This window comes from Pempheris klunzingeri, chromosome 22 (genome assembly GCF_042242105.1).
Source record: "Pempheris klunzingeri isolate RE-2024b chromosome 22, fPemKlu1.hap1, whole genome shotgun sequence".
Taxonomy (NCBI): domain Eukaryota; kingdom Metazoa; phylum Chordata; class Actinopteri; order Acropomatiformes; family Pempheridae; genus Pempheris; species Pempheris klunzingeri.
This window is the reverse complement of record NC_092033.1, coordinates 17,171,302-17,186,933: the sequence shown is the minus strand read 5'-3', so window position 1 is coordinate 17,186,933 and position 15,632 is coordinate 17,171,302. Positions and strand designations below refer to the sequence as shown.

Sequence of the window (15,632 nt, the reverse complement as noted above, 5' to 3'; positions counted from 1 at the left end):
AAACCACCTGTAATATTAGTTAAGCTATTTCATTTGGTCTTATGTTGTGTGATGTCAACCATATCAATAGGCAGCAATCAATTAAGTTATCTACCTCTGTGACAGTTATTATTCAATTATTACATGCAAATTACTTTTAAACACAGCACTAAAAAATACATTAAGGCCTATTCAACAGAGTACAAATGTCCATTTTACGTTCCCTTTTTTATTGCCCAGTAGCTATTTGCGTTAGTCGACATGACAGTTAGCTTGTTGTAGCAGTCTAGAAGGACTGTTAAACCACCAGACTGTCTCACACAGGGGCGTCGCACCTGTGGATGCTGTGGGTTTTGCAACACCTGAACTTTCACAGACCCATAATTAATTAACCCATAATTCCACCCTGCACCCCCAAAACGCTGCTTCAGAATAGTGTTTTTAACAAGCTGTTGGTCAAGTTAGAGTGGTTGGACCATCATCCGGCCAATCACAGCCACTTGGACAACCCAGAAACAGGACTTCTAGTTGGTGCCAAATGTCTTGCTGTGAAAAAATAGATAAATCAGAGGTGTGAAATGGCTATTTAACTAGTTGGTAATGTTGGATTACCCAGCTAACATTAGCCATTTAAGATGAAATGAAATAGGCTATCTTAGTTGTTGCTAACTCAGTCATCCCATATGCGAGCCATCTGGCTAACAAACTGCAAGCTAATCGTAGCTAAACAGAGGTGGAATAAGTATTTAGTTCCTTTCCTTGAGTAAAAGTGCTGATTCCACTGTGTGGAAGTAAGAGGAAGTGAAGGTCCTGCATTTAAACCTCTCTTTGCATGCAAGTACTGTCGGCCAAACACTCTAAAAGTATGAGAAGTAGAAGTACCCATAGTGTAGTAAAATGATCCCTGTCGATGTATGTGACACGTGTCTGCGCAGCTTCTGCATCGGAGAGGTCAAGATCCGCTAGTAAACTGCATTGAGAGATGTCGACGTCATTACAAAAGCTGGTAACACAAACAATAGACCCAATTTCCTTCAAAGAGCGAAACAGAGTATCTCAAGGTCTCGATGAGGTACACTTAAAGCATGAGAATTACAAACATGGACTTGGACTATTGATTGGCTTCTCAGCTAATCGCTCATGAATCCTGTTGCTCTGTTGGTTCTTGGATCCTGTCATCTGCGCCCTTTTCATCTCAGCCGACAGTGGGACCGTCTGTTGGGCCGTTTCTTTAAACTCCGAGTGTGAAAATCGGAACGTGTGCAGATTGGATGCTGAAATGCATACACGAGAAGAGGTCGAGCAGTGCGCACCCATCTTTTCCTGCGAATGCAATCGACGGCTTGTTGCAGCAGCGTGGCTGACTTCCCCGTTTGGGTGTGTAGTGTACATGTTAAAGCCTCCTGATCAGCAACTGTATCTGCACGACCAAAGGCAGATTCTTGCTTGCAAGTCGCAGCAAGCGAAACGGGAGAGCAGACAAACACCAAATGATTTTTTATTAACAACAAAACCCCGAGGTGCTTCTGTCCCCGGCCCAAAACCGCCAGTTTTGCACACGTCTGTATTTGCAGGATTAGCTGTGCAGCATAGGTGGTGCGTTTGGAGTCTTTTTAATAATGTGGTGCTGGGAGTTGTTGGCCTCGCCACAGTGTCGGTGCCTATTTATGACACATCTTTGCCACTGTACCATGTCCGCTAATAGCTGCCAGGTTTGTCCCATTCCCTGACATCTGGACTGTTCCCCTTAGACATGACCTTAAAACGAAATATAATGTTTAATTTGCAAAGTCTTATTGTTCCAGTGAGAGTTTCCAGAGAAAATAGCTCTTGGTGATAAACAACATGCCAGAGTTGGAGCGTTTGCCAGAACTGGCAAACCAGAACGAAACTAAGGCGAAAAGATTAATCATTTGCCATAGTTGCATAAGCAATCCCCACAAATGATTCCTTTTTTCTTTTTTTTTTTTCAAATGCTTAGAAAGGAAGAGAGAGAGAGAGAGAGAGAGAGAGAATGCTGTCAGTTAGATAAATGTTATCACGATAGAGGGTGTGACTCAGAAAAAACACATCAGCCAAACCAGAAACCAACATTCATTTTAAATGTATTCCTTTTACATTAAACAGCTATAGACAAGTCCTGTGTGCCCCGGCTCAGTTTATGTAAACTTTGCTCGTGGGCTAGGTTGAAACAGGCAAGCTATTCCTAAGTCCTCACATGGACAGTTGTCTGGAGTATTTACAGAGCCAACATCCAGGCCTTAACAACTTCCTCCACATGACAAACTCCATTATAACATGTCATATTTTTAGCTCCTGTAAAGCCCTGTGGAACAGCCTGAAATAAACCAGGTGAGCTTGGCCTCCATTCCTGATAGGTTAATAATATTTGGTGCTGGACAAGTATACATAAACGCATGCTTAGGCAGCCGTGCACACACACACACACACACACATGCTCACACATCAACGTGACGGTGAATGTGAGCTGTCTCAATCTCTTTTTTTCCAGATTGGTTTATTATAATGAGCTCTTCGTCCTCGTTTAGTGCGGAACAATATATTTGTTTATGGCCGTGTCCACTGTGATTAATAGGATTGCCTCTTTAGCCCCTCGGTGAGCAGCCTGTGTTTGTCCTTAAATGAGTCATAGAAGATTGCAATGTCTGTTAACCACTCACTCCCGCTGACCTTTGCTTCTGCGGATGCAGTGGGACAAAGCCTGTGTGCTCTCGTTAGACTGATTCAATCCATGGCTAAAGCCAGTTCATAATTCCATTTATGTATGTGGAATCCAACCACCGCCTGTGATGCAGTTGTAGCACCATCTACAGGTTATCAGCAGGTTTTCAACAAGACTCAAGAGGTTGTGCAACAACCCTCAAATATTTATGATCAATATGTTTAACACATCCAATTTGACACGTTGATACTAATACTTTTTTTGGGGGGGGGTAATAACGGCCTTAAAAGTAAATCACATCACCCATAAATCGGTGTCTAGGCAGCGACCATCAGAGGTGGCCGATAAGGATACATTTTATATCAGGATAGTGATATTGAGTTATGTTTTGTGCTTCTAGGTGGTGTTGTGAAAAAGATCTGATGCTTACCTATCAGCAGAAGGATGGGTTTATTTAAATTGTTCACGCAAATAATCAAAGCAACAAATTTAGATTTTCCTGATATATTATAAATACACATGGGGAGTTGGGGGGGTGATGTGGCATCTTCAAGCTCGGTGCTGGGAGTTTGAGGGTTCTGTATATATCAGTATCAGCTGTCCTTAGGATTGGGCTCTTCTGAACAGGACTTCCACACTACGCCCATGTATGCTGTTCCTGCCTGGATTCTACACCCTGCTAGTATGTGCTTGGCTGTTTCAGGACCATCTCTGCACAGTCTGCATCTGGGGGGTCCCGTCTGGTAAAAGCCCCATGTCACAGAAAGCTATGTGTAAAAGCTAACCAGATGAGCCTGTGTTTTGGATGAAGAAATATAACAGTACGCTGACCATCTGATCCCAGAGCTGTGCAGCAGAGCTAATGGAATTAGCACTGCTGCAGATCATCAGACTGGTGCACAAGAAGGACCCTCGTTTTCTTCCAGCAGCACTGTCACTACCAGCTTGGAAAAGAAGTTAAAAACCAAAACAATTGAGTCAGAGAAAATCCAGTCTGATGCCTGAGGTCAATACAGTTTACACGGATAGAAATCCACTTTAAACCCAAACATGGATGATGAGATGAAATGACCACATGACAATGTGTGCTTTTGGCCGATCCAGTGAATTAAACAAATACACGGCAAATCAGAGGCACCTATAAAGACGGAAATCCTTTTAATCCAGTATTACCTCGAAGCAGTCTTGATCACACACAGTGCTGCCACAGGACAGACAGTGCAGTCAAATCTCAGACAGCTGACTTATTTCTGTTTCTCACAGTACAGATGTATTTCCAATACTGACACTGAGATATCCTGACCTTTAGTCACTAATCAGTCAAGTCAAGGTCCAAAAAAGCTTTCCCATAATTCAACCAATGATATTTTTTGTTCGGCCCTTTATGCCTGGTTGAGCGTTGATGGATACCAGCCATGATGGATAAAATGGCATTTATGTAAAAAGTTTTTAATGGCTGCTGGAAGCCCATCGAAGCCTAATCCGCCAAGTCACTGATTACGTTGTCTCTTGCAGTCACTAGTGTCTCTATTTTGTGTTCTCAACCCTTTCCATTGCATATAGAGCTCCACTGTTTCTCACCAGTCATGTATGTGTTTGGTCTCTCTCAGACATTGATGAGTGCTCCTTTGAGAGAACCTGCGACCACACCTGCATCAACTACCCTGGCAGCTTTGAGTGCTTGTGCAACAAGGGATACATCCTATATGGCCTCACTCACTGTGGAGGTGAGAGTCACCTTACTTCCATCCCACTCCCCAGAGCACAGGAGAAATGCATGAAACAGCAAATTGGCCTGTGTATATGTGTGTGTGTGTGTGTGTGTGTGTGTGTGAGAGAGAGAGTGTATTTTGTGTGTATGCATCTGAAAGGTAGACGCTTTTTAGCTTGTGAAAGTGAGGGGTCACTGAGCATGTGCAGACAGCTGCTGCTGAAAGCATTTCCACACCTCACTTCCCCTGAATAACTTCTCCCTCTGTTTTTTTTTCTGTATAACGTGTGCTTGCATCTTTGTGTGTGTACAGTTCTAGTCCCTGTGTGTATGCATGTTTATTGGTTCGTCTGCTTGCCTATGTTATGAGTGTTTGCTGCTGCACACCTGTAGCTCAGTCAACCAGTCAAGTCCTGACTGTTTTTATTGTTTGACTGACTGACGTCACTGCTGGAGAGGTGAGGTCAGCGTGATCACAGCAGCAGGATGCATCTTTATCAGTTCATTAGGTACACCTTAGACAACAGTCCTGAAATTATTCTGACTTAAAGGTTACTAGTTTATTAAGTATGCCCAGTAATACAATCCTGCAATAAATCCTACCTTCATGAAGGTTAGAATGTTCCGTTTATGTTGAAACTCTTTGAGAGGAGTAGATTTGACTGTATGATCACTGTATGATGGTTTGAAATGTATTGCACTCTATAGAGAGGTGTTTCTATTTAGCGTACCTTTTTAGCCCACCCTCATTGATAGGAGAGAGAACAATTGATATGAAATGGGACAAAATAATGGAAACACCTGTCAGCATAACAGGTCTCTTAGAGAAGGACACTTTAAACCAATCAAATTGTGTCTCATGTTATTTACAATTTTCTAAAGACCGCTGAGGTTCATATGAAATGTGTTTTATAATCCAAACTACCAAGAGGGCCGTAACCTTTGCATTAGTAAAAGTTATTTTTTTTTAAAATGTTGTTGCAAGAGGTCATTTCACTTGTAGCCTGGAGTGCGTGCTCCCCATGTGGGATTTTGAACAGCTATTATAGTAAGTGAAGGGCTTTCTTCTCAATGTACCTGTGATGTTAAGATTGAAATGACTGTGCCTTTTACGGTGTCTCATCCTGAGGTGCTTCTAATTCAGATCTCTCGTCCACCCTAATCTGTCTCTCTCTCTCTCTCTAGTTTTCCATTTTCCAAAAGTGACTATGATGCTGTCTCTGGTTGTGTCTCAGATATTGATGAGTGCAGCATCAGCAATGGGAGCTGTGAGTACAGCTGCATAAACACCCAGGGCGGCTACGAGTGTGTGTGTCCTCCTGGACAGAAGCTCCACTGGAACAAGAAAGATTGCATTGGTAAGGACCGACTCGTTTTCGCGTTTGCCTCGCCTTGCTCGTCCACATGTGGCGCCGTGATGGCTTCGGGCGTGTGCGCCTTCAGGTCATTGTCATGGTGATGTGACTCTCTGCGTCCCTCAGAGGCAGTGAAGTGTCTTCCCAATGGGAAGCCAGTGCCGAGAGCCCAGCTGACTTGCACCAAGAGCGGAGGGACGGAGGCATGCTCGCTCTCCTGTCCATCCAACGCCCTCTTCCTTGCAGGTATACGCACACGGGTTTATGCCCATACAGTTAATTAGATTACTGCGAGAAATAGAGAATACAGTGAACAGTGGAGATAAAATGTATTGAGCCGACACAGCTTTAATGTGTGTTCACTATTCTAAGTATGAAACACAAATTATTAGTGCTGGAACAACACAGCTGTGATTCCAATGCCTGATAATCAAACAATTATCTAAGTATTTTATAAAGGAAAACTACAAAATGACAACCTTAGAATTTAGCTTTATCATCCATTCCCTTTCAAGTGTAGCATGTAAAACTTTATTGCCGATACTTTAGGACTGCGTATCTCAAGTGACGACCAATGTTGGTATTTCAACATCTGCTCGATGAGTCCCCATCAATGAATGATAACGACTTTAGTAATCTGCTGTCTTCTCCTCTTGCACCGCCATGAGGTTGACATTTTCGTTTGAAAATGGAAATATCCACCAAAAAATGATAAAATTATAAAACATAATGTGGGAAAAGTCACAGATTGTGTCTTTAAGTTGAATGCACACTAAATGCACTGTAAATCACCCTACAATGCCTTTGTTTTGTCGCATGAGCTGTCATGGTAACTGTGTTGCTGCCCTCTGGTGGTGATAGTTTACTGTCACAGCTTTCTGCCCCGTCCTTTCCCCTCAACGCCACTGTTCGATCAGAATCAGAATCAGAATCAGCTTTTACTGGCCACGTATGTGAACACATACAAGGAATTTGACTTTGGTTTTTACCGCCGCTCTTATATACGTACACATAAACAGACAAAAAAAAAAATGGAGACAAGAACAACAAAGCTGAAAGTAAGCAAAGGAAACACACATTTAACTTGTGCAAAAAAACATTTAAGGTCTACGTGCAATGTAAATATATAGAGAAATATAGACATAAAAAAATAAGAGTGTGAAGAAGACAGTAGAGTGCAAAGGTTCCATTATATACATGGTAGGCACCATTACAGCTTAGTAATGGTATAGATGAAGGCTTGCATGACTTCCTTGCTGTATTTAAGCAGCTGCCTGCTCAGACTGATGTGTTTTTCACTCTGCAAGGTTTACTTGGCTTCACCCATCCCAGCACTTTGGCCGCTCCTCTTGCAACAGTGCTTGACATGCATCTGTAAATCGATATTCTTTGATCACGCCGTTTTTTCCCATAGTTTGGCCCTCACTTCATTTAACTTGGCAGCCATTGAGTGAGAATGACGGATAGCTCCCAGGCACAAAGTGAAATATTTGTTTTTCTGTCTTTTTCCTTAATTTTAGGGGGAGTGAGCCATGTAAATTCCTGTGGCTGAATGTAGCCGGAGCTGTTATTTAATGATCTCACTTTTATGACCTCTGAAGGCTTCATCCCTCATTTCATACCTGAAATGCGTCTTTGTGTGTACGTGTGCGTCGAGATAGAAAGACAGGATTGATAGATGTTTCATTTGGGCTTTAATTTCTCATTCGGGGTTTAAGGTCACATGGAAGCAGAGTTTCCTCTGTGCTCTCTGTCTCGTTTCTGAATACAGGAGGTCAGTAAGGTTATGCAAAATTTATAAAAATTCTTTTTAATTCTCAATACGTCTGTAGTTTGATAAATGTTTCTATATGTGTCTCACAGACTCGGAGAACAGCTACACTCTTAGCTGCGGAGTGCCTGTCCATTCTGGTAAAGCCCCTCAGAAGAGGAATGCCACTGCTGCCTTACTCACCTGTGCAGGTATGGTAGGCCGAGCATGATGGGAAATGCAGCGCTCAGAGTCAAGCTTACTAAGAACGTGACTGTCGTTGAGTTTGTATTTGCAATCCGCATGCATTCAGTGCCGGCTTTACTGAGAAAGCAGCTCTCCTCTTGTCTGCTCCTGGACTCCTATTACTCCAAACATTGTTCTTGAAGTTATAATATCATAATCTTTCATATATATCGAGTTATTAACACGTTAGGAGGTATTTAACATATTCATTGTAAATGAAAAGAAACTTAAACAATCTAATAAGACAAATTAAAGATGCTAACATCGGAGGTGAGCTATGCTTTACTCAACAGTAAAAACAATTAACCCTTTGAGGGTCTTCAGCACTTTCTAGTGTGTTATGATTTTTATTTTTAGCATATTTTATCAGTTTTTCATGCATATTGCTTATAATTTTGCAAGATGGTGAATTTTTCAGAGTTCTCAATTTTTTTCATGTATTTTTTGTGTATTTTAGACCATAAAATGATGCGCATCATGACAAAAACATGGCAATTTAAGGGTTAATTTTTTAAAAAACTAATTAAAATTTGATATGTATGATTAGGGCTGATGCTGGTCTAAAAAACTATTTTAAAAAAATTTAAAAAAAAGAAAGATTTTTAACATTTTTATGGCTTGTTTTTATGCATACACATTTATGTGTGTAAGGATCTTTAACGTGATTATTTCTGAGGACCTTCAAGGGGTTAATCTGTAAAAATGCTGAATAGGGGAAAACATGTCATGTCATTTTACATAATCATGTGAGATAAACTGAGAGTCCCTAACTTCACACTATGTCATGATTAACAATCTTGTTTGTTCCTGCTGTGTTTGAACAAAGACAAGCTGGCCCCGCCCATCAAACAGAAGGCCAGGTTTAAGATTAAAGACGCCAAGTGTCACCTGAGGCCCCGCAACAAGGAGAAACACAGAGAGTCATTCAGGCAGAACCTGCAAGGTAAAGAACTCAGTAACACATCAGCTCAGGGTTTAGGATGCCTCCTCTGGTCCGTATTTGAAGCGAATGCTGGAAAAAACGTATCTTTAGCGCTTCATTATGATGATGATGATGATCTTCATCGCTTTTGTTTTTTTTTTGTTCACCCGAAAGGAGGCCAGTTCCCCTGCACTGACGACTGCCAGGTAACTTTTGTCAACCTCAAGTGCGACTCGTCTAAGAAGCGCCGCCGAGGACGAAAATCTCCTTCGAAAGAGGTTTCCCACATCACAGCTGAGTTTGAGATGGAAATGAAGGAGGAGGAAGCCTCAGGTGGGATGTCCTTTTGTCTAACTCCACTACAGTGCAAAGATAATTGCATGAGGTCACCTGCATACAGTGTGTATCTGATATACCTTTGTATGTAGCATTTACAACATCAAGATTTAAAAAACTACAGATTAGACTACAGAAGGAAGTCAGATGATCTTTTTATTGGGGTTTGCTTTTTGATGAACACCAATCTTTGCCTTTAGACTCGTGTAATGTGGACTGTGTGCGGGAGAGGATGAAGCAGAAGCTGCAGAGTGCTATGCGGACGCTCAGAAAGTCCATCAACAAACAGCAATTCTACATCCAGTTCTCTGGGACAGAGTACGAAGTGGCCCAGAAACCGTCCAGGGTACCGGATGGCGCTGAGGCCTGCAGCACGGGTCAAGTCCTACGAGATGGAAAGTGTGGTAAGTCGCCAGTGATGTTACTGCCCTGGCATAATTAGGAAGAGTAATGAAAGCATTCCTTCAAAGAGCTCACCTGTGTCGTCCTCCTCAGTGAGCTGTGCCGTGGGGACGTTCTACAGCGGAGAACAGGAGCAGTGTGTCCAGTGCCCCCCCGGTACATATCAGGACATGGTGGGTCAGCTGTCCTGTGAGCCATGTCCCAGCATCGAAGGACAGGGCATCGCCGGTGCGAAGAATGTATCTCAGTGTGGAGGTAACTCACCATCTCATCATTGCAGTCATGTAAAAAAGTCTTGCATTTCTCCAACAGTACTGAAACTATCACTGTATTAATCATATTAACACACAGGAGCTGGTCCAACTAGTCCGAATGAGGGATTAACAGTTAGAGTATCTGTTTTGTGTTAAAGAGACGAAAAGCTACTAATACTGATTAATAATTTGTCCTTCGCTCAGGTCAGTGCCCAGCGGGTCACTTCTCTGCCGATGGCTTCCGTCCATGCCAGCTCTGTCCGCTGGGCTCCTACCAGACGGAACCGGGTCGAGTCCTCTGCTTCCCCTGCGGAGGAGGTCTCATGACCAAGTACGAAGGAGCGATCTCCTTCAGGGACTGTGAGGCCAAAGGTGAGGCTTTGCGTGTCGCGGTGTTGTCGAGAAGCGTAAGACGTTTGTAAATGTTGTGCCGTATGTCTGTTTATGTTAATGACATGAAACCATCTGAGCAGCATTTACTGCACCAGCCACAGTGAGAGAAGAGGGGCTTTCATCAAGGACATGCTTTTATTTTGTATCTTTGATGCCAATTGTGACTGTACAGATGATCCTTGTTATGTCTTATATATGATCAGATTTTTTTATCACATGCCACCAACACATCAAAGTCTGTTTGTGACAAATTGGCGATTACTGCATTGCCAACATTACTAAAAACCAACTTGCTTGTTTTGTTCTGCTGCTTTGTCCATAATACATGGCACCTGTAGGACTTCTCATTATATTCTATATGCTCACTATGTGCTGGCTTAGATATTTCTCTTGACAGTTCATTCACGACCTCGAATCCTGATGATCCGCTGACTTCTACTGTCAGTTTAGACTGTGTGTACGCTGACTTCCTCCTGTTCCTCCTCAGTGCACTGCGCTCCTGGACATTACTACAACTCCAGTACCCACCGCTGTATCCGGTGCCCGGCTGGAACCTACCAGTCTGAGTTTGGCCAGAACTACTGCATCACCTGCCCTGGGAACACAACCACCGACTTTGATGGTGCCACCAATGTCTCCCAATGCAAAAGTAACATTGCTCAACAATTATATTTAGTGTGCTTCTGAAGACAGGCTTCAGGGACAGTAGTATTTTTTTTTTTTAAGGCGTTGGTTGCTGTTGTATTTCAAAGCATTTCTATTATTTTGCCTTCAGACCAGCTCTGTGGAGGTGAGCTGGGAGAATACACAGGCTACATAGAGTCCCCTAACTACCCTGGGGATTACCCGTCCAACGTGGACTGTGTCTGGACCATCAACCCTCCGCACAAGAGGCGGATTCTCATCGTGGTACCGGAGATCTTCCTCCCCATCGAGGATGAGTGCGGAGACGTCCTGGTCATGAGGAAGAGTGGTAAAAAAAAAATTCATAAATCATCATAAACTCAAAATGTGGGAAATTGTGTTACTGTCCCCTTGTTATTGCCTAAATTACTGCAGAGTGTGTGTGTCCCACCTGGTTGTGCTTGAATGTTAACTTCTACCTGTACATCACTGAGGCATTTTATCGTGTCCACACACACACACACACACACACGAAAGTTTCTCCAGTGGGAGTATAGATTATGTTGTTAGAAACACCAGAGCCATGCCAGAGTTTGATTTAAAAGTCATTTCAGACCATTTGACAAAACGATCTCAACTCAAGGTCAACGTTGGGTTTTTTTTCTGCCGCTTCGGGCCACGTCACTTGGTCCTCATCAGCAGATAGAATTGACTTAGTAAACTTACTTAATTGCATGTTGGTTTAAATGTTGGAGGTCCGTCATGGTTTTGATGAAACAATCCCAGATGGTGCACGTGGACTTAGTGTAATTGATTATACTGTGTTCATTTAAACGCAGTTGTAAGCTGAAGCTCTTCCTCTGAGGGCATAAGCAACCCTTTGTCGTTTAGTCCGATCGACTCTGACTCCACAGCGACGTTACTTGGCTGCTGAACAAAACAACCACACCAAGACCTTTTCATGGAAATGAAGGAACAAATGGGTAGATGACTACATTTTCCATTTTCCTACAAGCAACATATAAAAACACTTAAATGTTCATAATGTCCAGCCATCGACTGAAGGTCAGGGAATGTGACCTGTAAAACAGCTGAAGCAGCGGAGCATGCCGGTGAGAGATGCTCTCTCACAAAAATACCCACTAACCCAGAGTGCAGAACATTCTCACCTGACTTTTAGGGATGCATTTCGGTTTGCTTGCATTATTTTCCGTGCGAGAAAAGAAACCGGAGAAAGTTTACCAACTCATCTAGTGACTCAGACCAGAGCAAATAAAGTATAGGTTTGAAAAACGTCCTTACAAAGTACTTTTCTAACGTCTAATGTTTGTACTCCTCCAGCCCTCCCCACCTCCATCACCACCTATGAAACATGTCAGACCTACGAGCGGCCCATCGCCTTCACCTCTCGCTCTCGCAAGCTCTGGATTCAGTTCAAGTCCAACGAGGGCAACAGCGGCAAAGGCTTCCAAGTCCCATATGTCACCTATGACGGTGAGTCACTTTCAACACAAGTCGGGCAGCTGAGTTAAATCTAATCTCATATAAAGGCTGCCATGAGTGAGTTCCTGGTAATCTCAAAAAAATCTGAATTTCTTTGTGAGTTACATGATAATTCATCTATTATTGCCAATCTACCTTCACTCAACAAGACTCTACACATTCTGTTTTCTATTATTCGGCATAATTGAACCTTTCTATGTTCCAGAGGACTACCAGCAGCTGATAGAGGACATAGTGAGAGATGGCAGGCTCTATGCCTCTGAGAACCACCAGGAGATACTGAAGGTATTGTGCATACAGTATGCACCAGCCCGATGGTTGTATGGTTGTATGGTGCTTGGTCTTTGAGTCTGAGGGAAAGACGTTTGCTGCTGAATAAAGGTTGAGAAAATCTTCACTTCGTATGATTAGTCCAGCGGGATGATCCACTTTGTCTTTGTGTCCTTCCTGCAGGACAAGAAGCTGATAAAGGCCCTGTTTGACGTGCTGGCTCACCCCCAGAACTATTTCAGGTACACGGCACAGGAGTCCAAAGAGATGTTCCCCCGCTCCTTCATCAAGCTGCTGCGCTCCAAAGTCACCAGGTTCCTACGGCCATACAAATAGAAGGGTCTCTCTACTGTTCTGTTAAAGACCCCCATCATCCTGAGTCATTCCAAATCCAACAACCTAAATAGAAACCCCTAAACCCCCCCTGGCGTCATCTATTTCTCCCCTGCCCGGGTCAATACATTGATGTGCCTGTTCTATGACAAACATCTTCACCATCTGTCAGACGATGCCCTTCCTTATCTTTGACCCCTTTAACTAGTATTATTATTAACACCCTCCCCTCCAGTCAGTGCAGCTTCTTGCCGGTTTGACCGATATGGGTTTTTAAAAGGCCAGTAATAATATTTTTATAGTGTAGCAGAAGATACCGGATATATATTTTGTGTATATATTGTTTCTTAAAATTTGACCATTTTATACCAAACATGTACAAGTATTTAGTATTTTTTCTCAGTTTATTATTAAAAAAAATTAGCAGCTCCCTAAGGAAGTGTTGCTCACACCAATAAAACAACACATTTACAGCAGCAGTCAAACATCTGGACACACCTTCTCACTCACTCAATGGTTTTTCTTTATTGCTATTATTTCCTACATTGTAGATTAATGTTGAAGACATCAAAACAACGAAGGACGAACTATGTTAAACAAACCAGCACATGTTTTCCATTTTAGATTCTAAAAGTAGCCACAGTTTGCTTTGATGACGGCTTTGCTCACTCTTGGGATTCTCTCAATCAGCCTCACGAGTTATCTGGAATGGTTTTCAAACAGTTTTGAAGGAGTTCCCAGAGGTGCCGAGAACTCGCTGGCTGCTTTTCCTTCACTCTGAGACGGAGAAGGACTCCGTTGGGTGATTGTGGAGGCCTTGCATAGCCTGCAGGTGTGTTTGGACTCATTGTCCCGTTGAAAATCAAATGATGGTCCCGCTAAGCGCAAACCAGATGGGATGGCGTGTCGCTGCAGAATGCTCTGGAACCACACATGTAGAAACCATCCGCTCACCATTTCTGCATCGCTCAAAGACATGGAGGGTGCGACCAAACATCTCAAATTTGGACTCGTCAGACCCAAGAAATTCTCTTCTTCTTCTCGTTCGTCCTCAGCAGCGGCTGCTTTGCAGGAATTCGACCACGAGGGCCTGATTGACGCAGTCTCCTCTGAACAGCTGACGTTGAGATGTTTCTGCTGCTTGAACTCAAGCATCTATGTGGGCTCTAATCTGAGGTTGCTGTTGATTTGCGGTTTCTGAGGCTGATAACTCTGACGAACTGTGCAGCAGAGGTAACTCTCTTGGTCTTCCTTTCCTGGGTCGGTCCTCATAAGAGCTGGTTTCATCATGGTGTTTGATGGTTTTCATGACTGCAGTTGAGAATATACTAGATAAGATAAGTTAAGTAAGATAAGTTCTTGAAATTTTCTGGACTGACTGACCTTCATGTCTTAAAGTAATGATGGACTGATGTTTCTCTTTACTTAGTTGAGTGGTTCTTGCCATAGTATGGATTAGAACTGTCATTTAATAGGGCTAATCACTGTATAGAACTGTGCGCCAACCCTACCTCTGCACACAACAACACAACTGATGGTCTGGAAGGGAAGAAATTCCACAAATTAATTCTTGACAAGGCACGTGTTGAGAGAAAACCATCCAGGTGACGACCTCATGAAGCTGATTGAGAGAATGTCAAGAGTGAGCAGAGCTGCCATCAAAGCAAAAGGTGTCTAAAGAATCTAAAATATAAAACATGTTCTGGTTTGTTAAACACTTTTTTGGTTACTAGGTAATTCCATACGTGTTCTTTCACAGTTTTTGACCTTAATCGTCACTATTGGTTTTTCATTATTTGTTAAAGCTTAACAGATCAAGTATAATGCTGTTGTAATGCATACATATAAAAAGTGTTAACCCATATTTAAGTGAAGATTCCATTTGGTCTGTGTATATCTTTTCCCAAGAGTTGCCTTTTAACAAGGCAGTCCAGCTATGCTGGCAGTTAACATCCGGCAACTTTTTAAAAACGGTACTCTTGTGCCTGTATTCGATAGAAACAATATTCAGACGATAGAACTGAGGGAGAGAGAGATGTGGCAATGGCTCCCTGTTGGATTTGAAATGGGAACGCTACAATTCAAGCAAATTTCCTGTCGAGCTATTCCTTTAAAAATGATGTATTAATAATCTGTAAAGCATGGAAAAAAAAAAAGATGCATTCCTAGAGTAAAGTGAGTACATATAACTGTAAAGTGGTACTTTGAGTCGCCTATTGAGTAAAAAGGTTAGAGTCAGCAAACCAATATATCGGTCAAACCCCTTTTCTGCACAACATATACTACATCTTCCCCTCTCCAAATCATTCCCCCATTTCTGCACCTTCATTAACAATACTTCCCACTTCTCCTCCTTCGCCCCTCCCCATTTATTTTGCTCCGCTTTGTTTTCTGTGTTGTTGTTTTGTTTTTTGTGATATTTATACTGAACGTGTCGGAGGGCCCCACATCGCAGAGATACGACATGCATACGAATATGTATAGACGTGCATGTTGGCGTACATGCTTGACGCGTTGAGATGTACTGGGGCCCACACACATGGGCGTATCCTGAACTGGATTATCTTTATCGACCCATGCGCGAGACCGAGATGAGAAATCAATGGGTGCACTTAAAACACATTTTACATGGAAAACTATTTGTGGGGACGTCTAAACCGCTCGTCCCTTCTAGCATAGGAAAAGATTAAATGGGGGTGAATCAGAAAGTCCATACTGTATTTTTTTGAAAGATAATAAAAGATAAAAGCTATATAACAAGGTAAGATAAACTACCTGCGAGTAACAGATTGTTACTTTAGAGAGTAATGTATGTGATATAACTAATATTTGGAACTTTAATTGCACTTGAATTTTCTATTTTAAACTGTA

General features: G+C 42.5%; 1 protein-coding gene across 2 annotated transcripts in view; it reads left to right on the top strand.

The window, feature by feature from the left end:
• scube1 (signal peptide, CUB domain, EGF-like 1) overlaps positions 1–12,818 on the top strand; it is a 93,045-nt gene extending 80,227 nt beyond the window's left edge. For both annotated transcript variants that reach the window (XM_070853678.1, XM_070853677.1), the window contains 14 exons: positions 4,273–4,389; positions 5,609–5,731; positions 5,855–5,974; positions 7,592–7,695; positions 8,556–8,667; positions 8,821–8,979; positions 9,183–9,386; positions 9,478–9,639; positions 9,843–10,010; positions 10,519–10,680; positions 10,807–11,004; positions 11,997–12,149; positions 12,364–12,443; positions 12,612–12,818. In XM_070853678.1, the coding sequence (XP_070709779.1) occupies positions 4,273–4,389; positions 5,609–5,731; positions 5,855–5,974; positions 7,592–7,695; positions 8,556–8,667; positions 8,821–8,979; positions 9,183–9,386; positions 9,478–9,639; positions 9,843–10,010; positions 10,519–10,680; positions 10,807–11,004; positions 11,997–12,149; positions 12,364–12,443; positions 12,612–12,764 (2,015 nt within the window). In that variant the 3' untranslated portion in view covers positions 12,765–12,818. The remainder of the gene's footprint in view (positions 1–4,272; positions 4,390–5,608; positions 5,732–5,854; positions 5,975–7,591; positions 7,696–8,555; positions 8,668–8,820; positions 8,980–9,182; positions 9,387–9,477; positions 9,640–9,842; positions 10,011–10,518; positions 10,681–10,806; positions 11,005–11,996; positions 12,150–12,363; positions 12,444–12,611) is intronic.
• Positions 12,819–15,632: the final 2,814 nt, after the last annotated feature.